The following is a 25,199-nucleotide window of genomic DNA, read 5'->3' as shown; positions in this document are numbered from 1 at the left end:
GTTAGTGATAAAAAAGACGAGAGTGTGTAATACATTAGACCAGTGATAAGGATTAAAATTATTTTAGTTTTACATAAATATACTATGGAAAATTGTTATAGGCTATATTACATCCTAAATATTATTATTACATAGACACATTACTTAAATTTAGTGGCTCAAACAGAAAATAATTTCGGGAATGCGGTAGTTTTTATTTACCAAAAATTGTTTACTCTTTTTACTTTCTTATTTATGAAAATGGAATAAATAAAAAATCATGCAAAATTTTCATTTTTTTTTTTCAAACAATTACATTATTTAAAAAATTGTATTTATCAAAAATCTATATAAATAAATAGATAAATTTGTTATGTTCAATTTAAAGTATTAATCATCTCACAATGTTCATCTAGTCCTTATTTTTTGTTCTCCCAAGACATATTTTCTTGCATTTTTTTATTATTTGTGTCTTATAGTGATGTGCCTTGGTGGAAAATTTAGCTTTTAAAATATGATATGACAAAAATAAATAACTTGTAACTAATTTATTTAAAATTAAAATTAATAAAAAAAAATGTTGCTTAATATCATATGTATTTTAAAAGTAATTAAGTGTACTATAAAAAACGGATCACCGATAAATTGATTTTCACTGAAACAGATACTCATACTCCATATCCCGCAGTAGGATAAGGCAATAATGACCTCTGAACTGAACTAAATTACCCCATGAATAAATCTGAGTCTATGAGAGTTGAAGTCCTATAATTTTTAAAAATAAATTTAATATCACAAAATGTTCTATGTATGTAATATAAGAAGAAAAATACGCCATTTATTTATTTATCTCAAATGAGAATAAATAACATTTTATTAATTTATATTTGTACCTATTTAGTTCTTTTTAAGAACTTCTCTATCTTACTTATTTACTTTTATTATGGCAATCAAATCGACTTATCACTATCCCGGTTCTAAATTATGCGTTTAACAAATAATATATATATAACCTACTTATTTTATTACTCCCTCGAAATCAGGTTGGTTGTGCGACACGTTATTTGAAATGTTCAGTTAAATAATGTTTTTATTTTATGTTACTCAAGATGTCTCAAATATATTTTAAACGTAATATAAATTAACCAAAATGAAATGTTAAGTAGTATTTATAAAATTTATCAAAGTCAGAAATCATTAAGTCAAGGAAGGCTAATTTTAAAGTTAAGGGGCTAAGCTTCCGAAGCTCTCACTTACTTATACCAATGATAACCTCCAGTGAATTCCTCATCCTAAATTGGGAATTCAGTATTTCTTAAAATCAATTACTATAGTAACACTTCCTAGTTAATATAAATTTATGTACAACGTTTGTTAAAATTTACTCCACATCCTTTTCATCCCCCTAAAATAGCGTAAGGTGAGTTAGGGCATACTCCTCAGTTTACAATTTAGTCCTCCTAGAAATTTGGGATAAATAAATGCATTTTACATAACAATTATATATAGTACCGATTACAATTGATTTCGCTAAAACATTTGAAATAAAACGGATAATTAAATTTTTGTAACCAGATTGATTGATTTGTTAAATTTTTTGCATAAAACTTTTTTGATAAAAACAAAATTTTAGAAATACTATGTATCATAGTAAAAAATAATTTTAGGAACAAAAAATTAAATATAAGCTCCTATGGATAAACTTGTTTTTGAAAGAAGCAAAGGTGTAGCTAATGTGAGGGGCAAATCATCCCATTGGCAAATTATTACTATTAACAGTGTATGTATGATTTAGACGTTAGAAGAGTATGTGATAGTTAATATCAAAAAAGGTTAAAGAGGTATCCCTTAGCAAGAATCCTAGCTACGCGCATTAAAGGGGAGTGCTACTACACCCAGTTTAACCTGCTAGATTCGGCTATGATATCATATATTATTTATTCTAATCCATAATTTTAATTTAATGTAAAATTAAAAAATATACATTTTTGAATTGAATTAAAATATATTATCACTATCGTACAAAAAGTAATCAAGTTTTTGTAAGTGATGCAACTCTTACATAACACAAATAATTAGTAATTATATATATAAATTAAAACGAAATCTATTCAGTTCTAAATATTCAACGTTAAATCTTTGGAAAAAAATTTTAAAGTTTCATTAACTAATACATTTAATTAATACCATTTTTATTTATTATGAATTTTAAGCAATTTAAGTATACCTAGATTGTAAAAGTCAGTCGCAAAGTTCAATTTTTGTAGTGCGAGACAAACATTTTTTTTTTTTGGTTTAATATTGAACGTTCACTTAACTCACCCACACATGTTATAAGTTTATTTAAAAAATTCTATATTATTCAAAAAGCTCTTACAAAATACTCTCTTAAAAAATATTTTTTTATTTTGTCAAAGTGAATTTTTAAAATCTTATATTTATTTTGTATAGACTTTTCAATACAAATATAATTAGATTTGTCATTACATGAGAATGTATTATTTAAACCTTCACTTATATATATATATATACATTTTTATAACTCGTTATAGAGACAAATAGTATTTTAACGTGAGGGTTTTTAAGTTCCTAAGATCAAAAAAAAATTTTTTTTGGTTCACTCGAAATGGCATACTTTACTTTTCTTTGATCTATTTATAAATAATTAATTTATGCATAACATTGTATACATAATTTTATTCCTATCATTATAAAATTTCAATTATAATTATTGAAATAATAAGATATTTTTTTTTCCATATCTACCGCTTCAACCAGACTGAGTTTGCTCAATGATATGTCAAAAAATCACTAAGTATAACAATTTGAAGCTATTAGTGCCATAATTTCAAAAATTTCCTTAAGTCCTGGTAATAAAGAGAAATTTTCTAAAAAAATTACAGTCGTTATAAACGGTATATGTTCATATTTTTATTTTTTACTTTATATTGAAATAAATTTTTGAGAACTGGACGGTTTACTGCAAAAATTTATTGATAACATTTTAAACATTTGCCTTGCCGACAAAATGACTTTTAAGAAAATCAAAGGTTCTGTGAGGCATAGTAATCTTACCAATTTTTTTTTTCAATTCAATTTTTGATAATGTTCAAAAAATTATACCTTCTTTAAACATACATTAAATTAAAACTTATACAATGTGTTTTAAGATAAAAAAAGAATAACTATCAGAAATCTCGATTTTTAGGAGCTGTCAGTCATTAATATAAATAATCATATGATTATAGAAAAAAAAATGGATAATTACCATAAAACAGATAATTAAATATAAAAAACAAATATTAAATATAAAAACAAATATTATTCTTAATCATTACTGATTAAAACTTCTTTAATGTAATACATTATTGAAAACTGTTGAATGGAATAGGTTATGTAATTAAAAGATTTAGAAGTTATTCGTAATATAATAGTATTTAATATAAAATGTCAAAACATATAATATAAGAGATGTACAACGGCAACGGGTCACTTTACTCGATAGACGGTGAAACTACGACTAAACTGTAAACATGTATACAATAGGCTGCATTGAGTAAAAACAACATAATCGTAAAAGGAATGTGTCCCTTTGACCTTGTACTATACTAACATAAGTAAAAATACATTAAACTGTTATCTTAAATAATATTACTGTACCCAGTGTGTTGTTTAATAATATCAACAATAACATAAAAATGTTCCAGTGACTTGTCCTCTTTGAGTAAGCAACCTGTGAAGTCAAAAACTATATAATTTTATCAGATATGTTACTTGTTTTAATATGTTTCAAATACTTATAAAAGAGTTTTATGACAGTGATTTGAATTACTTCCAAATATTAATTAATACTAATTTAAAAAATATCTTAACTTTACTTTAATGAATCCCTTTATACTTTAATTTTTACTTTGACATGCTATTTTTTATTCACATTCACAATATTATACATTTATTAATAAGTTGTGCAGCTAGAAGGTGATAAAGAGTTGTAAACTTCCCCCCCCCAATTTCAAATAATCAAAACAATGTTTGAATTATTTATTGATTCAGCTAAAAAAATTTTTAAAAAAACCATTTTATTTTCTTTGAGAGTTTTTTAATCATAAAACATTCTTGAAATAATAATAAAAACCCTTTCCCAAAAATATTTTTGGTTACACAGCTGATTATAAGTATCTTAATATTGAACAAACTAAATCGTAAAAAAATTTAAATATCTACTTTAATGATATAAATAACATAATAATTAATAATTTTCCCAAGGCTTTTCTGGTCTTTCCCGGTCCCATGGATGTGGAGCTTTATACCTAGGACTTTCTTCTAATTGAACACCTCCATCTGATAAATTTTTTAAAAGAGCATCAAGCTAAAAAATAAAACTTTACTCAAAATAAATTATATATAAAATACTATCTCAGCTTCGTATTGAAGCTAAAATAGTCAACAATATTTTTACATCAGCATAGCGTTTAATTACATATCTCTCTCAAAAATTCAATTTTAAAAAATTACCAAAAATGTTTAAAAAAACAATAGCACAGTATGGACATGGCATATTTGGAATAAGTGTAGATGATATCTGACAGTTATTAAAAACACTATCATAAGTAACGCTTTGATGCAAATCTATAGATAGTGTTTAATTTTAAGAAATTGGTGTATTATTTCAAAAGCAAAATTAACTCTTATTTTTTGTTCTACTTTGACTGCCATTTGCACATAGAAGATAGGTCGTTCGGACAAATTTTTTTTTTTTTGTAACTTATAGTACATAATGTAAGCTTTAATTTAACATATATTTAAAGGACACAGTATTTTCAAAAAATGTTCAAAAGTCAAGTTGAAAAAGTTCTGCTTTTTATACGTATGTGTTCAAGATTTGAATGCCCCCTGTATATGAGGAAATTGCCAGATTTAAAAAAAAATATGTTGGATGAAAGGAGTATATATAATGTATTTAGAAACAAAATTTTTTAAAAAAATATGTTTTTCAAAAAGTTAAAGCAATTTAAAGTTGAAAATTTATATTCAAAAATATTAACACAAAAGCATTTTTTTAACTAAGGCAGACGTTTTCAAGTAGAAGATAAGTCGCAGGGAATTTTTTTTTTTTTTTAACTTATAGTACATAATGTAAGCTTTAATTTGACATATGTTTAGAGGACGTGGTATTTCCAGAACATTTTCAAAAGTTAAGTTGAAAAAGTTGAGTTTTGTAAAAAAGTTGCTATTTTGAATTCCCTCTTGTTGGAAGGTAAAAGATCAAATTTTTAAAAATATTATATCAAATAAAATGGAATTACTTAAGGTTTCAATACAAAAAAAATTATTTTAATTTGTTCATTTTTCAATAAGTTATGGCAATTTTTAGGAAAAAAGTCGAAATTTACCAATTTTAAAAATTGTAATTTTTTGGGGTATTTCCACCATTTACGGGGAATGAGAGAAATATTTTCAATTTATGAGGATAATGTCTTCAACTGGATACGATTTGTAATCTTTTGACATATTGTTGAGAAAAATTGGTCCAGTGAGGGCTGGGGAAAAGTAGTGACAGACACAAAAAAAATAATAAAATTAAAACGCATCATGGAAAAATTAATATCTTCTCAGTTTTGCATCGAAGCTAAAAATGTTTTTGTCTATGCTGTCAATTATTATATTGTTGTTTATAGTGTAACAGTGCATATTTGAATTCTTAACAAAATAAGATTTCTATGAATAATGATAAAAGTAGTTATTCTGAACATATTTTTTCCAGATATTTTTTTGTGAGGCTCATAGTTTTATTGATATTTATGAAAATATAATCACGAAATTTATTAAAATGTGTATAATTCAAATTTGTTATTTGATAATTTTAAAAACCTAGAAAAACTGAGATACACACTGTTTCTGTACAAAGAACAATATTTTTTATAAAATTTATAAGTCATAATATTGATTTTTAAATTTATAATAGCTAAAAAATTCTAAAAAAACCTTTTTTTAATTTTAATTTAATAAATATGATATGCTCAACAATTATAATTAGGAAAAACAAACAATTTATCAAGGAGAAATGAAAAGGTATTTAACATTAATTGAATTAGGAATTTTTTTTAATTTAATAACTTATAGTTTTCATTTAATTAATAATCTTTAATGGGATCTATGAAAATGTATGTTTTTACTCATAAATGGAACATTTTAAGTGATACTAACTTTGCCTCCTGGTATAGCTTCATATGTATTTAATACTTCAAAGATTCCACTTTCTAAACAGCGTTGTGCCAATACTTTCCCAACAGTTGCAAATGCTACTTTATCCCGAGTACTGTAAAATGTATAATGAACATTAAATTTCTCATTTGAAAAAAATTATGAGTAATAAATAGATCGGAAAGTTATATTTAAAAAATGTATTAATTCAAGTTCAAGTCTATCATAGAAAAATTTTCTTTTAAAGTAAAGAGCAAAACTAAAATAATTAAGCAATTAAAATACTTCTTAAAAATAAAATAGTTTTTTTAAATCCATGGTATTAAATTTTTTCAAATTCTAGATATTTATTTTTATTTAAAACTTTACCCAAACATTTTATTAAAAATGAACTTCACAGATTAAATTAATTAAATAAGTACACACTTAAAATTTATATATGTCAAATAAGCACATTTTATCTTATCACTGGTAATAAGATAGTATTTACAAACCTAAAAAGTTGTTTACGAATTGCCCATTCAGCAGTAGTTGCTAATAAAGGTATAACACCACTGTTATGTAAAATAGAAGCAGTCACATGTCGTTTACTTATATTTATTTCAAGCCTATAAATAATATTTAATTACCAAATAATAATTGTTTTTTACAAATTATAAATTTACTTATGCCAAAATTCACGCCCCGGTTTTTCCAAATGGTATCCAGCTGGTTTATATGCAATTCGTAATTTTTCCAAATTTCTAGGATTTCTATTATAAACATACTTGGAAAATGAGAGAGAATCATTTTTAATAAATGAACTACATTTTTTTATACTTCCTCCGATGAAATTAGAGATATTAACTTTATGCAATCGAAAATTAATCATTGTATTTGAAAACATGTATGAATCGTCTGATTCTAGTTAAAATTAAATCAACATATCATTAATAATACAAATAAAACATTACCTTACTCAATAAAAACAATTATCATAAAGACATTAATTTAATAAAAATCCTATGATAAAGACACCGGGCTAATGATAAGAGATAAAATTATTAAGTCGAATGGTAATACACAAAACCAGACATTTCGTTGTAGATATGATTAAAGATAAACAGGTTAGGCATCGTTGTGTGGTTCAAACGATACCATTTCGGTCAGGCGACGTTATGAAAATTAAGTTTAAAACGTTTTATTATGGGAACGCTGCACCTTTTTGATGGCAGACTATTTTTGTTTTTTCATAAGAACATTTGTTAAAAGTAGTTACTTTTTTACAATATTCTTCATAATAAAATTATTTAATGTTATATATTAATTTTGTTTTTCTGTCCTGAATATTACAGTACAACAATATTTTGTTATCTAATTTATTCATAATAAGGTAATAGGAAAATATTTAATATCAATGCAAAGTTGAAATGTATTGACAAACTAATATAAAATTAATAATTTATCTACTCAGGGCATAGTGAATTAATTTTTATCAATGTTGCAATTTACTTCACCTACCCACTATAATTTTCTGTAGGTTAATAAACATATTATTTTTATATTAAGTAAAATACAATTATAAATTTTTTAATTGTGCATCACTTATAATATATGAATACTATTATTTATAGTACATTAAATTATCACATAAATATCTTATTTAAAAATTCTTAGTACTTAAATATATATATGAAATATTAAACAAGTTTTTAAATGTGTAAAAAAAATATTTTTAATTGTTATTAAATTTTAGAATAGGTCAACATTTATTTTGGTAATTTAGTCATCCTGACATCTACATTAAAACGGCTTATTGATTGAATCACTTCCCTATTATTGGGTAAATTTTTATCAATGTCCAATCATTTATTCTGTGATAAAACATTGAATATATAAATATCATAAATCACGAGTTGGTATAGTTAATGATGAATTATATATGAATCTAATGCAGTTTTAATTAAATATAGTCATTTGATTTATTTTTCATTGAAAAAGTGACATTCATTTATTCTTTGTGTTCCGCATGAATATGGATTATTCTTTCTTGCCAAATAATCTTCAAGACCTTGTTCATAAATGGATTTGTTGGAATAAGGTACCTATTGGATCATCTTTGTAAATCATGTTAACTACCTCAGGAATAATATAATAGATCTATAATATAGAATATAATTTATACAGAGTGATAATTTTATTATGAACCACATAATTAATGAGAAAATAAAAATAATATTCATAATTTTTTTGGTTTCTTATAGTCTCCTATTTTTCATAATTTATTGAAGAAAATATATTTTTATATTCATTCCTTATACCTTATGTGGAGGTCAACTTTATTTTTTTAAATGGCAACATAAATAATCTTCTAGTCTATTTGGTAGTAATAATCTAATTAATAAAGTTTCAATAGTTAATAATATTTTTATATCTAAGTGGAAAGATAAGTGCAGCCGAAAATGTCTAGTATTAAAAATAGTAACACCTACACTTCACCTTCAATCATTACTTTGAATTGTTAATTATTTATGAAGTACTAGTCCAAAAGTGGTTATTAACCAATCATATTCTTAATTGGTTCATTTTCTATAATTTAATCTATTGAAATATATATGTCATTGTTTAAAAAAATAAAGTTGTAGTTCTCTTATAAAATGTAAGAGATGAATCTTGAAATTATCAAGAGGTAAATACTACTTATATAAGTTAAAATAATTTATCTAAATTATTAATATTTTTAGAATCCAGGTGGTCAATTATAAAATGTTAAAGTATTTGTAAAATTGAAAAATATACCAGTACCTATTAATCAAAATTTTAATTACAGTCACAACAGTATTATGATGAACTAAAAAAAATATTGGAAATTAAGGATGTTAATAAAATTAGAGAAATGTTTGATGGCCGATTATCATTTGGTACAGCTGGATTAAGGGCAGCAATGGCTCCGGGCTTCAATCGTATGAATGAACTAGTTGTTATTCAAAGTGCTCAAGGTTTACTCTATTATATGTTAAGCGTTTTTGGTGAACAATTAAAAACTTCAGGGATCATTTTTGGTTTTGATGGGCGGTATAATAGCAAAAGGTAAGTTTAATAAATTTTAGTTTATACAGTCCTAATGTAAAGTATAATGAGTATAATAAATATATCTATATTTATAGATTTGCAGAATTATCAGCTTACGTGTTCATAAAGCATTCTGTTAAAGTATATTTACTAAGTGAAGTCTGTCCTACCCCATTTGTAGCATTTGGCATTAAATATTATAAATGTTGTGGAGGAGTAATGGTGACTGCGTCTCATAATCCAAAAGAAGACAATGGATATAAAGTTTACTGGGATAATGGAGTTCAAGTTAGTAAGTTTGAAATAATTTAACTAAAAAAAAATTGAAATTTGATTTGCATTAAGTGTTTATATAATTACAGGTGATATCCCCTCACGATATAAATATACAAACATATATTTTAGAACATTTAGAACCCGAAGAAAATGTATGGAACATAGAATGCTTATATGATAGTAATTTACTCTCAGATCCAATAATGGAACTTCAGGAACATTATTACAAACGTGTGAATGAATTGTTATTTCCTGATTTAAATAAAGAAATTTCTAATATAATATTCACATATACACCAATGCATGGTGTTGGATACCCTTATATAGAAAAAGCATTTAAAAACTCAAAATTTAATGTATGAGGATGATTTTTTTATAAATTGTTATTTGCCCAACTATTATATATAATAGTATTTATTTATGTGTTTAGCCAGTTGTACCAGTAGAACAACAAAAAGATCCAAATCCTGATTTTCCAACTGTACGATTTCCAAATCCAGAGGAAGGTAAAAGTGCATTAAAGTTAGCTTTTGAAACAGCTGAACAAAACAACAGTACAGTTATTCTGGCAAATGATCCAGATGCTGATAGATTGGCTATAGCTGAACGCTCGTTAGTAAATTTTTTTTATTAATTATTAGATTTTTTTTTTTTTAAATTTCTAATTATATTGGGTAAATTACAGTATAGGATGCAAAAAATGGAAAATATTTACTGGTAATGAGCTTGGTGCTTTGCTAGGATGGTGGATGATTCAATCTTATAAATTAATAAATGGGCATGTACATCCTAAAATTGCTGTACTTTCAAGTACTGTATCTTCAGCAATTCTTAAATCCATAGCTAAAAAAGAAAACATTTATTTTGAGGTTTGTTAAATTGTATAATTTCTTACATTTACATTTTATTTTGTATTAATTAAATTTTTTAGGAAACACTTACTGGATTTAAATGGATGGGCAATAGAGCGAATAAATTAATTTCTGAAGGTTTTGAAGTTCTTTTCGCATTTGAAGAATCAATTGGTTATATGTGTGGTACTTCTGTATTGGATAAAGATGGAATATCTGCAGCAATTAAAGTAGCTGAACTAGCTATATATTTAGAGAAAGAAAACTCTTCTTTATCTTCAGCTTTAGAGACTATTTATAATGTGTAATTAACCAACAAAATATAAAATAATATTTTGATTATTGTTCATAATGTTCATTTTAGCTATGGTTGGCATGTTTCTGTGAATTCGTATTTTATTTGCAATGATAGTTTAATAATAAAACGAGTGTTTGACTCTTTAAGACAGCAAAGAAATGTAAAAAAACAATATGAATTATATTGGTTTAGAAATTTAATTTTTATTTAAATTTTCAGTATCCCAATTCTATTCTTAATGGTAGATACTTAGTTAAATCAATTCGTGACTTAACAATTGGCTATGACTCAAGTACAAGTGATCACAAACCTATTCTACCAGTTTCAAAATCATCTCAAATGATCACGTTTAATTTTGAAAATGGTTTGATAGCTACTCTCCGAACAAGTGGAACAGAACCCAAAATAAAATATTATGCTGAAATATGTGGTGATCCTCAAAAATCAAAGTGAGTTTATTTTAATTCACATGTATAAAATTACATTAACTGAGTTCTATGAGTATCCCCTTAATAAGTTTCGATATTGTTACTACCATATATTTAATTAGTTCATTAATGTATGAACTGATAAATTATTTCATCATTCAATAGTAATTATTGTTTAAATAATATAGTTTTAAATGTGTTAAATAAATGCTAAATGTTACCCGAAAAACCCAACATTTGATACTAATTTTTAACACATTGAATCCAATAATCTCTACATTAAATAGATTGAAAAATATTTTTTGTATAATATCAATCACGGATAGTTTGGTAGGTACATACATGGCCAAACAGTTATTTTCTAAAATGCAACCAATACTCTAAAAATTTTGGTTGGGTTTAGTAAATTATCAAATATTTTTGTTTCATTTCAAGAATTTGTTACATAAATCTTTAAAATTATCTTATTAACACATATGTCATGGTTACAAATTGCTTACTATAATTAATGAAATTATTATAAATTTATGAACTCAGAAATAATAAAGCTGGGTGTCCTCACTTGAAATAATAACACATATTACATTAATAAAAAGTAATAAATAAGATATTATCATTACCTGTCTTTCTGGATATCTTTTTTGGTCTATCAAAAACAGATTTGTGAAAGTATTTTTTCATTGTAAATATCCATACAATTTAAACATGGTAAAAACAGAGCCTTAGTTAGTCAAGGATGGCAATGAATACAAATGGTTATGAATGTTTTGTTTAACTTCAAAAATGTAGCAAACCAATATAACAATCCATTCAATTGACGGGTACATTGAATTGGGGTCTTAAAGTGGTATGTACACATTCATGGCATTAGACAAAAAAATAAACTATTTTTCATGGGGTGGAACAGCAACTACATTTACTGGTACACACATCACAAAAACGTGTTTTGTGACATGATCGATCAGTTGTAACTCTGAAAACAGAGAGATAGAAGCCCGTGGTAAAATGGGAGATAGACCTGGTCAGCTACTACTCATATGTTGGCCTGTCAACTTGGGCAAACAGAATTGTTCTTTTAAAATATGGTATAACCACAATATTACACATTACTAATTTAAAAATTATTTTATTTAATTATATTTTTATAATACTATATAATTTCTTTACAGTGATGCAAATAAACTAAAATGTTTATTAAATAAAATGGTTGAAGGAATAATTGCAGAATTTTTAAAACCTGAAGAAAATTCACTTATTTGTCGCAGTGAATAATAATAAATAACTATTTGCTATATTATTATATGGCATAAATATTTATTGGAACCTATTTACTTCCCAGCTATTATAATACTAATAATTATTTTTTATTATTATTATTAAATTGTTTACAATTAAATCTGTTATTATAAATAGTATAACTTTAAGTTCTGAATATTAAGTTTCCATATTATTTGTTATCATAAATATTTTTAAAACATATAATATAGAAAATTATTTGAATAATTATTTTTATTGTTTAATCTTTATAATTAAGTTTTAACAAAACTTTTTGTTTATCTACAACTTGCCATAACCCCCAAGATATTCTCATAATCAATTTTTTCTGTGATATTTTTTGTTTTAATATTTTCATCTTGGTTTGCAATAAAGACATACTTATTATCCATCTCTTTCCAGTTATATTTTTGAATCCAGTGTTTTAATGCAGCATCTATTATTAAAAAGTACTTATTATTAATTTGGATAAAAACTTAAGAATCAAAAGTTAACTCATCTAAAAAATATAATTTTATTAGTATATTCACCATCAAGTCCTCCAAGTAATTCCATAAGAAAATGTTTTTCAACTGACTGAAATGTAATTCCTATTACATGACAAACAAACTTCCTGACTGAATCTAAAAATCCAGTTACTTTAGCATATAATTCAGGCATAGAATGAACATGATACCAGAACTCTTTAAAATTGCAGTTTTCTAATAAATCAGCTAGGAACAGTACTTGACTCAATGGAGCTTCTTGACACTGCAATTCATGAAAAATGGTACTTAGAATTTTAATAATAAGTTAATTATTGATTAATCAAAATTATGAGTTTTTTTATTTTTATTTTATTTAATAAATAAGTAAATGTCTAATACTTAAGTCTAAATTAAAAAATACTATAAATAAAAGTATTATTTTAGTAACATATTATTGAATTGCATTATAATATAAAAGAAACATTTGGACTTTAATACTCTTAACATAACCTATAATATACACTGTATCACGTAGTAAGTTATGAAACTTAAATTATTAATATTGCATAATTACTATGCTCATATACTTCACTCTCTTGTTTCGATAATTGACTGTATGTCTTGAATCTTTATTTGACACCTTTTCAAGTAAAATTTAATCCCCTGATTTACTACCCTTATTAATCTGCAAGTTACTTCTAGTTACACTTATTTAATTTTCCTTTCCAAATACCATATACCCCTACAAATTACCACCAATATTCTCCTATAATAGAATTAATACAAAACAAAAAAACTAAAACTAAACTTTGATCAAGTTAGCCTTAAATTACTATTTATATAATTTGTTTAGTCATTATTAGTGCAAATATTTTAATCCAAATGTTATAATAAAATAAAATAATAATTTAATAGGACTTTGAAAGATTTAAGTCTTGTTATAATAAAATGATAAACTTTGAAAAAGACTTGGTTTATTCCTTTACCAGTAATAAAAATAAAGGAAAGTTACAAATTTGTATTACCAATTTTTCATTCAATAAACACTTGCAGAGCACAAAATCAGAATGGGGGAAGTTTGTAATGGCTTTAAGCATGATTTGGACTGTTATGTCCAAATTGTATTCATGATGAAATTGGTATATTTTAAGAACAGCCAAATTAGCTTCCAGATCATAAGCGTTTTCTTGTGATTGTACTTCAACATAATGTTCAAGTGTTGACAAATGCTGGGGATTATACCTAAATAGTTAAAAAATCAACCAAAAATTAGCTGAGTTTAGTTCAGATACAACAGAAAATATAAAAATCCACTTACCTTTCAATTCCCTGTAATAAAGATGCAACTGTTTGCCTCATAGCTTCAGCCATTTTAATAAGATGAAAATTAATTTTAATAATAAAAAATTAATATTGTATAATCGGCTAGTAAAAATTACAAAAATTGTATATGAGATTTCAGAGTTTGAAGGTATAATTGATTAATTGTTAAAGAATGTGGAAATACACAAGTCGCGTGTCGTATAATACCGAATTACCGAATGATGATAAAATGATTCTATGACCAGTGTAGCCAATATGATTTAGAAAATTTCATATTTGTATCATGTACAGATTATAGATATGTGCAGAATATATGTTTATCATTTATTATGTGATTTTACCGATGAAAATCCTTTTATATTTTTGATTGAGTTAAAATATGTATTTGTTATCAAAGATAAACGATTTTTTACTGGCTTCTTCAAAATGTTAAAAACAGCTGCAAATGCCAAGGACCCCAATGACTACCTAAAGGATTGTATTTATTTTAGAATTTTTAATGAAGAAGAAGAATGAAAATTATTACTAAAATTTGATATTGAGTATTGAAGGTTTACTTAGATTTGTTCAAATCAAATTATTTTTTTCAATAAGGTGCACAATATGTTTTGTCATGTTTAAAATCATTAATTATTCATAAGTATTATTTAAGATTTAGTTGCTCAATATTCCATTAAAAGTAATTTTTTGCTCACAGTCTTATTGAAATATATAGTAATGTTATTTCTATAAATTATTAGTTATTTTGAAGAAATGAGAAAAATATAAAATTTATTGTCACAATTATTTTATTAATAATTACTTTTTAAATACCATGGACTATTTATGTTTATACTTGTTTTAGATTATAATATTAAATATGGCTGAACTTCAAAATACTATTGGAATATTAGGTAGAGAACTAATTAGAACTCAAATTACAGGTAAACATTTTTTTACTTTTTTAACAGTATTTTATTGTCTAATGAGTGAGGCTCTAGTTTTTCTTATATTCTAAATTTAAATTATATTATGATGTCATATTATTATATTTTGAAAAGTTGAATTTACTAATCTAGTTATATACTGTCATGAAATTTCAAATGGATTTTATGAAAGTATCTCTTGAATATCTCAAGGACACTTACACAAGATATTACCTTTCAAACATTTGTAAACTATATAAATTTATCTCATTTTCACACTTCTGATACAAAATAAATATAAGTTTAAACTTAATAATCATTTCATTAAAGCGATTTTAATAAAATTTTAGGTGAAGGTGAATGGCCAAAAAATACAGTTTTATATCAACCTTATGAGACAGAACAGATGTTATTGCCTGATAGTTCAAAATGTTTGGCTGTCAAAACATTTTTAAAGATGTTGAAGTTAGACTTTATTGTAGAAGCTAGAGAAAATGCTGAATACATGTCACCCCATCGAGGCAAAGTACCTTTCATTAAAGCTGCCCAATTTTTAGTTGCCGATTTTGAGCCAATTGTTAACTTTGCTCAATCTAAAGTAATAATACTTATTAAATTATCTGTTATTCCTATTTAAGTACATTTTTAAATTCAATGAACTAAATAATATTCAAGATAAATTAACTAAAACCACATCCAACCCTTTTTTTTTTTTTTTTAATAAATTATTGAAACACACGAGCATAATAAACTATAATTATGCCATTGTTTTAACAGTATAATTATTTATAAACAAATATGTAACATAAAAAGAAAGGGTACCCTTCATTTTTTTTTTCATACTTTATTTGGTTGAGCTGACTGCTACGTGTTATGATAGCATTTATTATATTAGTGATAAAATGTAATTTTATTGACATGCAAGTAAGGTGGTCAGCTGTGCTTACTACTTCTTTAGATGGATTTCTCTACCTTACTACTTTTGAACTGGTTCAAATAGACTGTTTGTGTGTACACCATTATCACCAAATTTTCCATTCTTTTGAATGGTACCATTCACTACTCACCTAACTACATTGTCACCTATTGATAAACATTAATTAAAATTTTTCTTTGTAACTTCCAGCACTGATTAATAAAATTTTATTGACCCCAACTCTCAAGGCTAACCAGAAAATTGTCATCAGACCACTAAAATTAAAATCTTTTTAAATAATTATTTATAATTTTTACTAAAAATATTATTCCTATATTATCAAATATATATTGTAATTAAATATAATTTAATTTTTATGTACATGACAACTTCTGCTTAAAATTATATTTAATTAAATTAACGTTTAATTTTAGGGTTATTCATTATCAAGCCATTTGACTGAACCTCAACAAAAGTGGGACCTGAGAGTTTACATGGCACTTGTAAATAATGTTCTATTAAATGCTGAGGTAAGATTATTTTTTCAATCATTACTTAAGATAAGAACTAAAAGACAATTTTTTTAGATCTATGTCACATGGAATCATGAATCAACTTATAAAGAAATTACTAAACCAAGATATAGTTCTGTTTATCCTTTTCCTTTGAATCATTTAGCTACTTACCATAAACGAAAGACTATGCTATCTTATTTAACTGTATTAAATTGGAAAGATAAAACATTAGATGAAGTGTTCAAAGAAGTTGATAAAGTCTGTTCTTCTTTATCTAGTGTTTTAGGAGAAAAGAACTACTTTTTCAACAATAAGTATGAAATTTTGAAAATCTAGCAATACCATTACCATTATTTAATTCATATAATCTTTTTAGGCCAACTGAACTAGATGCATTAGTATTCGGACATTTATTTGCTATTATTACCACACCACTTTTAAATAACCGTTTTGCTGCAACTATTAGAGCTTATGACAACTTGGTACAGCTTTGTGTGCGCATTGAAAGAGATTTTTTCCAATCTAGAATTCTAAGATAAAACATTAGTTTTTTGTTTGGTAATATTTTAAATTAAAGAATGTTATATAGTATAAAATAAAATATGTGTACTTTAATTATATTTGTGTTTATTTAATTAATCAGTGGTTATTAATTGATGCACTTATATTAAATTGAATATCATAGTTTATAATTTCCTGGAAGTAATAATAATTTTGAGTACCTTTTTTAAAAAAAAATCTGGTTAAATTGTTTTAATTGGTCTTATATTTAATCTTTGTAAAGTTAGAATCATTATAGTTTTACTATAGTTAATTCTGAGAAGTTATATAAATTTTTTTAATAAAAAATGATTTTCTCACTAAAAAAGGAAATTATATAAAAATAATTTTAAAAACAAAAAAAAAATAATTATATCAGAATTTGTATAGTATTATAGTAATAGTTGTTAATGAGGTGGTTATGAGTATCCATGTACTTAGACCTATTTGTCTATTTTAAACCTTCTATGCTGAATTATGGTAATTTGGTTTATTTACTAGTGTTTCAATCATAGTATTGTTATATTTGATAACTATGATAATAATTAATAATTGATTAACCCAGTAATCATTATAGTGAAGGTTGTGAGAACAGAAATCTTCATCACTACATTCTAAAAATTATCTTGACCCTTCATTTCCGAATTTACCACTTGTCTAGCTAAATAGCTTTAATTATAATTTATATAGCACATCTTATAAACCACCTATGTAAAATGCAGGTTAACTTTTAAATGAATGTATTATTACATTTTTTGTATATAATTTTATGTTAATTAATAAATAATAACATTAAAAAAGCACATAAGATAATTTTCAGAAATAGTTATTTTATTATATAGGGTTAATTCATACCAAATCATCCAGAAATGGTTGCAGATCATCTCATTTTTTTCTTAAATTTTCAGGGTTTATTCTTTATGGTATAATTAAATTAAATAGCCAGAACGTTAAAAACACACAGATTATTCAATATTGACTTAATAAAATTACAATTTTAGACTTGACCTTATTATAACATAAAGTTTATATATATATATATAAAAAAAATTATGTAAAATTCTAAGTTTTAATGAATTTCTAAAAACCGCGTTTTTTTTTTTGTGAAAATTAGCTTTTTGAGCGCACTTAAAACCATTAAAAAGTTATTATTTTATAATGATTTTCAAATGTGGTATTATATAGTGTATAATAGTGAAATTTCAAATATTTATAATTAGTCTCATCACATGGAACATAATAACATTTCTGTTCTTATATAAAATATAAAAGTATATACATATATATAAGTTAATAATTTTTCAACTAAATTTTTGTTGAATTTTTTCTATTAGTCTTATAATTTTGTCTTGATATTAGTTAGGTCTGGACAATAGTGTCCAGACTTAACTAATAATTTACCACAAGAAAAGTATGTGGATTTGTCAGTTAGGTCTGAGATGCTCTGTACATGTAGTTTTTCAAAAATTTTGAAACAGCTTAATCTCTCCAAACCCTTTCCATTTGTGCTAATGTAAATATTACAATAAGTTTAAGAAAAAATTTAATGGTTAAAAAAATTATTTTCTATTTTGAATTAAAATACCAATAAAAAGTACTTAACAAGTATTTAAAATGCTAAGAAAGTATTCAAATACTTATATTTGAATATTTAACAATATGAAAAACATGGTACACAAATTAATGTTTTAACTTGAATTTTAAATGGTTTATCATTATAGTAGTTATAATTATTGGACCATGAAAAATTATTACTATAAAAATTATAATTGTTAATTTAAAATAATTATTCATCTGTAAATGAGATATTATAGAAAATTAGATTGAGTTAAACATGATTATTTTATTTTTATCAATCAAGAATTTGTATTATTATAAAATACTATTTAAACTTAACACATTATACAAATAAATGATGAATTATGAGGTATTTTAATACTCATTGAATTAACAGCTAACAAAACTAATAAATACATAATAATTTGCAACTAAAAATAATTTTATCCTGTAATTATCAAAATTTGTTTAAACTAAACTAATAAGCATACATTTAAAAAAATATTATTTTAAAAACTCGGGTTACATAATATTATTTCTACATAGTAAAACAATTATCATTTTGTTTTGTTTAAATATTAAAATTTTTAATAGCTGAATATATATATTAACACTGTACATTCACTATATATAGGAATTAATATAAATATTAATTAACTAAGTATTGTCATATATTAAAAAAAAATGCATTAATTCAACATTTGTAACAGGAAGACAGTATATGTGAACTATTTTGTAAATATATCCTACTTTTCATTTTGGTGATATTTTACACTAAAGCTAAAGATATTCAACTAAATCATGACATGATAAAATTTTAACCAATTAATATAATTTTTCCAGACATGACTAATTTAGTTAAAAAAGTAGGGTTGGTTTAGTTAAAACCAACACTACATTTTCACATTTACATTATTAATTTCAAATAAAGGGGAAAATTTCTTAGTAACAGTTAATTTTATTAATATGATATGATGACAATTCAATAAAATTAAAAAACATGGAATATAATAGACGGATTATATAAAATCGTTTAGAAAAAAAATTGTTTTTTCTATGTTATTTTTCATTTTAAAAATAGGTTTCACCTTGCCAAAACTAAAAATACGTCACTAAAAATAAATTGAATCTACAAATTTGCTTGGAATTATATCAAAGTTGTTTAATTATGAAACATTAAAATTTAACCAATAATTTTACTTAAATTTAAAAATTACTATAGTAGAATTGGTTAATTAAAATCGCACAAAAAAAATAAAATACTTTAGATTAATTTGTGATGTTATTTCAAGAATTAAACAATTTAAAATAAAATGGTAACAAACAAATAATAAGAAAACCAAATTGTTAAAATGTAAATCGGTATCAATTGTGCACTAAATTCTTGAATACTTTTAATAATTCTGATGAACAATAGTTGAATAAAATAAATAAGTACACATTATTGAGTAAAAATATGTTCAAATTTACAAATCAATATAACGTTGCAGGTAGTAATAAAATTTTAAATCTTTAAGTTTATCACAGTTATTAAAGTTTTATACATAATACTGATTCTATATTAATATTGCTTATTAAATAAACAATATATTTTAACTATTATTTTTTTAAATAAAATAATATGGCTTAGTTTAGACCAACTCAAGTGTATTTCTACCCTGTAGTTATATATTTTGGAATGTTAAAAATTTTGGCAACTATTGTTTTATTAAAAATTAATTGTTAGTAAACTTTTAAGATAAAATTAAAACAATAAGTAAACGAAAATTTTTTTATTCGTAATTTAACCTCTAAAATTACTCAGTATAGAAAAAATAAATGACTTTAAAATGTACTATATGCAAAATAATTTGATTTTAAAGTATTAAATTTAATACTGATTCAATTAAGATATTTAGCAAAAATAAACAAATCAGATAAACTCAATAAAAGCAAATATTTGCAAGCTATATGCTATAAATTCTACTTGATTTTCAAATAAATATCAAAAATTAAAAATTGGAATATGTTAATTACAGCATTATTTCGTCTAGAATTTGAAATTGATTTAAATTAATTCAGATTTATAGAATTATAAATAAAAATAATTGTTGAAATTTTTATTAAAGTAAATAAATTAAATTACAAATATTTAAAAATAAATTTTTTAATACTAGTAACTATTGATTAACACAAATTCAACTTTTATTATTTTTTTGTAATATTTAAGCGAAATTGTAAAATTAGTATTAAGATTAACAAATTAGGATATTTAAATCAGAATTGTGTTATTAATATTTTGCATCATAATTAAGATTGAAAAAATACATTAATGGTAACAAGAATTTATAAATAAATTGAAATGTTTATAAGCAAATTCAAAATTTCAATTGTGTTTTTTATAATTATTTTCAAGCATTATTTTTAATCAAATATAAACAATAATTATAAGCTAACTTAATCTTAAAACATACAAAGATTTTTAATTATTAGGGAACATGGTAATAAAATACTTATTATACAGCTTTTAAAATATACTATGACACAACCTTATTTATATTAAATACAAATATGCAATAAAAAAGGTTAACATATTTACATTATAACTTTTTTAATCACAAATTTTAGGACTCTTAAGTTTTTAATTAATGAATAATAAAATATACTTTTAAAATGGTAACGCTAAATAATCACTTTGATAAGTTTTAGACTTAATTTAAATTATTAATTACAAAAATTAATTAATACAGAGGGTGATCATTAAAATAATTACTATTTATGGAAAACATAATCAATAGTAAAACAATAGTGATTAAAAAATGATAAAATAATAAAAAAATAAAAAACAATTATACATACTTAAAGTTTTAAAATAAAAAGATAGGAAAAAGTCAAATTTATAAAGTGTCCCTCAACATTAATTAAATAGTGCAAAGAATTAATTTATAGTACTTTAAATCAACCCTCTGCCATTGTTATATATCTAACATATAAATTATTTTAAATTACTTATATTAACTCAAGAAACAAGTAAAATTAGTAATCATTTTAAATATTCAAACAATAAAATAATATAACAGATATTCTGTTACAGTTCATACTATAAAAAGAAAATTGCACTTACGTTTAATTTATAAATAAAATATATTTATTTAATTATTACTTCGTCTACTTCTTCTTGATACTGGTTCAGTAGTATCTCTTGTAGCATGTCGCTTACCACCTTGTGACTGAGCACTCATTTGCAAGCTGATTGCTTGCATGTTCAATTTCTTAGCCACAAGCAAATCTTTCATACCTCTCATCTTTTTACTTCTTAATATAACTGATGTCACAAGTTCGTCATGAGCTGTTAGTTCAACAATTGGTTCTGAGGAATCTACAATAGTCGGAACTACTGTATCTATATTGCCTACAAAGGGTTCTCCACCACCTTGTAGTAAAAATTCTCTATTCAAAATACGTTCACTACAAGCTGCTGTTAATGCTTCAATACCTGGATGGAGTTCTGATTTTACTTCATCAACAGCAACAGGTGCTGTAGTATTTGAATTATCTTTAGAAATTAGTTGATTATTATTGTTAAGTCCATTGTCATGATAATTTTGTTTGATAGTATTATCATTATCCAACTCCTATTTAATTTGAAAATATAATTATCAGCTTAAAATTACAAAAAAAAAAAAAAGTATATAAGAATGGTAATCAAATATAAATGTAGAACTCTAGATTAAAATAGATTAAAACTCTAGATTAGAAACATTATTAACTGTAGTAAATTGATGAAGTTAACCTGACATTTATATTTGTACTATTATTTAACATTTAATAATAATTAATTAGTAGTAAGACTTACATTAGGATCTAAAATTATAAGTCGAGTTCGCACACTATCATCAAATTTAGAAATAGAATTGATGAAGTGTTTTGCCCATTTTATATGCAATACAGGAGTTGCTCCATCTTCCTCCCACAGACATAATCCATCATAAATTGATAAAACATAAGCATAACACTGAGGATTATTTAAAATTGATCTACTTTTACCACAAGTCATTTCTTTTAATGAATAAGGAATAAGTTCATAGGCAATATCCATCATTTCTTTGTATAGTTCTTCGTCATCTTTACTAAAGCTATACCTAAATGATTTAAAGTTATTATTTTTTTTTCTAAAATTTTATATGCTAAGAAAAAATTTTCTTACTTGCTTATAACCCGACTAGCTTTTGACCAACTATCAAATGCATCTTTTATCATATTATGCCTATAATAGTACCCTCCTTGATATGTGTAGGGGTATACAAACATATCGTTATAGTATGTTTGAGCCGCTAGTATAGCTTCTTCAAACAATGCTGTACATGGTGGTCTTCCATGAGTAGCGTTAAGTTCTTCTAAGTCACCTAAGTTACCTATACAATTTATAAGAAAAAATAAATATATGTCGTATTATAATATTATATTTATATAAATAAATCATTACCCAATGCCAGAGGGAATTTTGATAAATGACCTTCATCATACAAAAGCCATAATAATTTTTTTTGTAGTGTAGCAACTTCTAAAGCATCACTTGTTTGATTAATACTGGGGTTTATAGAGCTGACAAGTGCTGAAACTTCCATATGTCTATTGCATATAACTGGATAGCCATTAACATACAACCAAGATCCATGTCCTGGATCTGATTCTTTGATTTTCTGCCCACGTTTATCTTCATTCCCTTTACCTATATTTATTTACATATTATTTAGATATCAACTGTATAAAATAACTAATTTTACAGAAAATAATACTAATTTAAAAGTAATTACCATGCCAAGTAACTTCAGCATTATCAGTACCATTAGGACCAAAAACAACCCACGCATGATCTTCAGACAAAGCTAAATGCACATCATTATAACCTAGTATTTGGCAACCTGCAACTACAGCAAAAGCAACACCAAAACAATCTAATTTGGATCCTAAAAAACAAAAATGTTAAATCTTCATATGACAACTTTAATTTGATAAAAGTTTTTCAAAGTAAAAGTTTAGTTACCAGTTAAATAACTGTACATGCTTTGAAGATGAGCTCTGTCTTTATAATAAGTCCTAGTTAATGTGTTCCATATAATATCAGAAACTCTTTTGACAAGTTCTCGAGTAGCGTAACCATTGCCATCAAATTGCACAGGATCCACACTACCCTTGATAATTGAATAAAATTTAGTATAAAGAGCTTGAATAATATGTAATTCAATTTCTGGTAAACCAAGTGATAATTGTTCAATATCAATATCTGTTTCTACAGTTGCTACTGCTGGTATTTCGATGCTTGGCCTCACACATGTCATTGTATTTTCAATTGCTCCAGCTACCACTGAGAGGAGCAACAGATCTGGTTCACGTTTAACAAGTTCACGCCGAAAAAGTTCCACAACATTGGGTATATTGCCCAAAGGAAATAAGTCAGCATGTTGCTTGAAAACCTTAAATGGCATTGTGTATGAATTACATAAAAATGTTACCTTCAATGACTAGTACTGATATCGAAGTAATAGGAGAGGAAAATTCTGTAACGTTCAAGCAACTCTATAGTTTGAACTGTGCATTTAGTGCCAATAGTTGCAAAAACGGATTTTTGTCTAAATCGAATATTCGTTATTCACCGTTCTGATTTTACCGCGTTTACAGAGTTATCCACAACGACCACAAATCGGTAGCTGGAAGAAACACCGGATTACAAGATCTCCAGTGTATTCGACAATAAAAACGTTACGGGCCTTCGTTTCGTCTGTACCGCATCGGTCACATTATTCTAAGACTGTCTTTGTTATTGTTGATACGGTTACCGCGACACAATAAAAACATTATGCAAGGCGCCGCTGCTGATAATTCGTGACGTGTGTTATGACGTCATGAAGAAACGCATGTGCTGTGTAATAGTAAGCTATATTATTATTTGTAAATATTTTTTGTTTTAAGTATTATTAATATTTTTTTGCAGTTGATTTACACGAAAAGCATTTAATTCAATATGCTTAGGCTGCACTAAAGATTGTCAAAAGAGATACGATTAGGATTTAAAACAGTGTGGTATCCAGGATTTTAGAGTTAGAGAGGGCAACCTTTAAGTTATAGTAATATATGAAAAATATTTTAAGTAGCATTAAAAAATTTTAACTATAAAATTATACTTTGATTTAATTTAAATAATTAAGAAAGAAATAGCAAAATAAAATAGAAAAAATAAATATAAACTTTTTCTTTTTACTAAAATTAAAAATATTAACTCTCTTTTTTTAATGATTATTAATATTATATATATTTTTCGAATAATATAGTTATCAATAATAAAAAAAAGTAATCTGTGTATATAATAATTACTGTGTTTCTTTTTAATTTTGTCTTGTGAATATTGTGAGTAAGTACTTTATCGTCGATGTAGAACGTCTATTTTATTGTAAACATAGTAAAACAATTTTTGATCTTCAGAACATCTAAGTTTTAAACGCTATAAATGCACACTTCCAAATTTTTTTTTACTATTTAGCAGAGATCAGCTAAAAATACTGCCATATTCGACCCAACTTTTTTTTAAAGCACAATCCGTCCCTACCTACATATGTAAACTTTTGGACCGGTCC

The 25,199-nt window shown here is 24.5% G+C and overlaps 5 protein-coding genes across 14 annotated transcripts; 2 read left to right on the top strand and 3 right to left on the bottom strand.

Moving 5' to 3' along the window:
• Window positions 1-512: 512 nt before the first annotated feature.
• Window positions 513-7,183, bottom strand: LOC126896347 (39S ribosomal protein L18, mitochondrial). Of its 5 annotated transcripts, none has more exons than XM_050669034.1 (5): window positions 6,849-7,176; window positions 6,678-6,791; window positions 6,187-6,298; window positions 4,204-4,348; window positions 3,282-3,727 (listed from the first exon to the last, which is right to left on the bottom strand). In XM_050669034.1, exons 1-4 carry the CDS (start codon window positions 7,067-7,069, stop codon window positions 4,229-4,231), a joined length of 567 nt encoding a protein of 188 aa, XP_050524991.1. In that variant the 5' UTR covers window positions 7,070-7,176; the 3' UTR covers window positions 3,282-3,727; window positions 4,204-4,228. The 5 variants fall into 5 exon arrangements, with proteins under 5 accessions (XP_050524993.1, XP_050524991.1, XP_050524990.1 ...); XM_050669033.1 differs by having other exon boundaries at window positions 3,282-3,712; window positions 6,849-7,175; XM_050669035.1 differs by lacking the exon at window positions 3,282-3,727 and adding an exon at window positions 3,770-4,032.
• A 219-nt stretch (window positions 7,184-7,402) lies between these two features.
• On the top strand, window positions 7,403-12,593 carry LOC126896344 (phosphopentomutase). 3 transcript variants are annotated; one of them, XM_050669023.1, is made up of 11 exons: window positions 7,537-7,555; window positions 8,164-8,263; window positions 8,993-9,252; window positions 9,330-9,522; window positions 9,597-9,866; window positions 9,941-10,122; window positions 10,196-10,379; window positions 10,442-10,665; window positions 10,726-10,819; window positions 10,879-11,108; window positions 12,257-12,593. In XM_050669023.1, exons 2-11 carry the CDS (start codon window positions 8,192-8,194, stop codon window positions 12,357-12,359), a joined length of 1,812 nt encoding a protein of 603 aa, XP_050524980.1. In that variant the 5' UTR covers window positions 7,537-7,555; window positions 8,164-8,191; the 3' UTR covers window positions 12,360-12,593. The 3 variants fall into 3 exon arrangements, with proteins under 3 accessions (XP_050524981.1, XP_050524980.1, XP_050524982.1); XM_050669024.1 differs by lacking the exon at window positions 8,164-8,263 and having other exon boundaries at window positions 7,403-7,555; XM_050669025.1 differs by lacking the exons at window positions 7,537-7,555; window positions 8,164-8,263 and adding an exon at window positions 8,832-8,851.
• Window positions 12,578-14,358, bottom strand: LOC126896346 (eukaryotic translation initiation factor 3 subunit K). Its single transcript, XM_050669031.1, has 4 exons — window positions 14,148-14,358; window positions 13,855-14,071; window positions 12,893-13,112; window positions 12,578-12,798 (listed from the first exon to the last, which is right to left on the bottom strand). The coding sequence occupies exons 1-4, from the start codon at window positions 14,198-14,200 to the stop codon at window positions 12,641-12,643; spliced, it is 648 nt and encodes a 215-aa protein (XP_050524988.1). The 5' UTR covers window positions 14,201-14,358; the 3' UTR covers window positions 12,578-12,640.
• Window positions 14,359-14,509: 151 nt separating this feature from the next.
• Window positions 14,510-17,108, top strand: LOC126896345 (metaxin-2-like). Of its 4 annotated transcripts, none has more exons than XM_050669027.1 (6): window positions 14,510-14,703; window positions 14,997-15,075; window positions 15,408-15,655; window positions 16,408-16,503; window positions 16,561-16,802; window positions 16,865-17,108. In XM_050669027.1, exons 2-6 carry the CDS (start codon window positions 15,012-15,014, stop codon window positions 17,025-17,027), a joined length of 813 nt encoding a protein of 270 aa, XP_050524984.1. In that variant the 5' UTR covers window positions 14,510-14,703; window positions 14,997-15,011; the 3' UTR covers window positions 17,028-17,108. The 4 variants fall into 4 exon arrangements, with proteins under 4 accessions (XP_050524984.1, XP_050524983.1, XP_050524986.1 ...); XM_050669026.1 differs by having other exon boundaries at window positions 14,510-14,746; XM_050669029.1 differs by having other exon boundaries at window positions 14,510-14,831.
• Window positions 17,109-21,619: 4,511 nt separating this feature from the next.
• LOC126893681 (menin) lies at window positions 21,620-24,569 on the bottom strand. The gene is made up of 6 exons (XM_050664088.1): window positions 23,612-24,569; window positions 23,382-23,534; window positions 23,051-23,296; window positions 22,772-22,979; window positions 22,421-22,706; window positions 21,620-22,199 (listed from the first exon to the last, which is right to left on the bottom strand). The coding sequence occupies exons 1-6, from the start codon at window positions 24,051-24,053 to the stop codon at window positions 21,717-21,719; spliced, it is 1,818 nt and encodes a 605-aa protein (XP_050520045.1). The 5' UTR covers window positions 24,054-24,569; the 3' UTR covers window positions 21,620-21,716.
• Between the last annotated feature and the right edge of the window lie 630 nt (window positions 24,570-25,199).

Source organism: Daktulosphaira vitifoliae, unplaced genomic scaffold (genome assembly GCF_025091365.1).
Source record: "Daktulosphaira vitifoliae isolate Bord-2020 unplaced genomic scaffold, ASM2509136v1 Scaffold_1, whole genome shotgun sequence".
Taxonomy (NCBI): Eukaryota; Metazoa; Arthropoda; class Insecta; order Hemiptera; family Phylloxeridae; genus Daktulosphaira; species Daktulosphaira vitifoliae.
This window is presented reverse-complemented; position numbering and strand designations above follow the sequence as displayed.

What these genes read in the sequence shown, in the direction of transcription:
- LOC126896347 (XM_050669034.1), bottom strand. Translation starts at nt 7,069, where the DNA reads ATGTTTTCAAATACAATGATTAATTTTCGATTGCATAAAGTTAATATC. An exon ending in GGGCGTGAATTTTGGCATAA is followed by an intron (nt 6,792 to 6,848) that starts GTAAATTTATAA and finishes TATTATTTATAG; the next exon opens with GCTTGAAATAAATATAAGTA. An exon ending in ATTCGTAAACAACTTTTTAG is followed by an intron (nt 6,299 to 6,677) that starts GTTTGTAAATAC and finishes TACATTTTACAG; the next exon opens with TACTCGGGATAAAGTAGCAT.
- LOC126896344 (XM_050669023.1), top strand. Translation starts at nt 8,192, where the DNA reads ATGAATATGGATTATTCTTTCTTGCCAAATAATCTTCAAGACCTTGTT. An exon ending in TTAGAGACTATTTATAATGT is followed by an intron (nt 10,666 to 10,725) that starts GTAATTAACCAA and finishes TGTTCATTTTAG; the next exon opens with CTATGGTTGGCATGTTTCTG. An exon ending in CTTTAAGACAGCAAAGAAAT is followed by an intron (nt 10,820 to 10,878) that starts GTAAAAAAACAA and finishes TTAAATTTTCAG; the next exon opens with TATCCCAATTCTATTCTTAA.
- LOC126896346 (XM_050669031.1), bottom strand. Translation starts at nt 14,200, where the DNA reads ATGGCTGAAGCTATGAGGCAAACAGTTGCATCTTTATTACAGGGAATT. An exon ending in TTATTACAGGGAATTGAAAG is followed by an intron (nt 14,072 to 14,147) that starts GTAAGTGGATTT and finishes TTAACTATTTAG; the next exon opens with GTATAATCCCCAGCATTTGT. An exon ending in GTTTATTGAATGAAAAATTG is followed by an intron (nt 13,113 to 13,854) that starts GTAATACAAATT and finishes CATGAATTGCAG; the next exon opens with TGTCAAGAAGCTCCATTGAG.
- LOC126896345 (XM_050669027.1), top strand. Translation starts at nt 15,012, where the DNA reads ATGGCTGAACTTCAAAATACTATTGGAATATTAGGTAGAGAACTAATT. An exon ending in AATTAGAACTCAAATTACAG is followed by an intron (nt 15,076 to 15,407) that starts GTAAACATTTTT and finishes ATAAAATTTTAG; the next exon opens with GTGAAGGTGAATGGCCAAAA. An exon ending in TTAACTTTGCTCAATCTAAA is followed by an intron (nt 15,656 to 16,407) that starts GTAATAATACTT and finishes GTTTAATTTTAG; the next exon opens with GGTTATTCATTATCAAGCCA.
- LOC126893681 (XM_050664088.1), bottom strand. Translation starts at nt 24,053, where the DNA reads ATGCCATTTAAGGTTTTCAAGCAACATGCTGACTTATTTCCTTTGGGC. An exon ending in CATGTACAGTTATTTAACTG is followed by an intron (nt 23,535 to 23,611) that starts GTAACTAAACTT and finishes TTTGTTTTTTAG; the next exon opens with GATCCAAATTAGATTGTTTT. An exon ending in AAAATTCCCTCTGGCATTGG is followed by an intron (nt 22,980 to 23,050) that starts GTAATGATTTAT and finishes TAAATTGTATAG; the next exon opens with GTAACTTAGGTGACTTAGAA.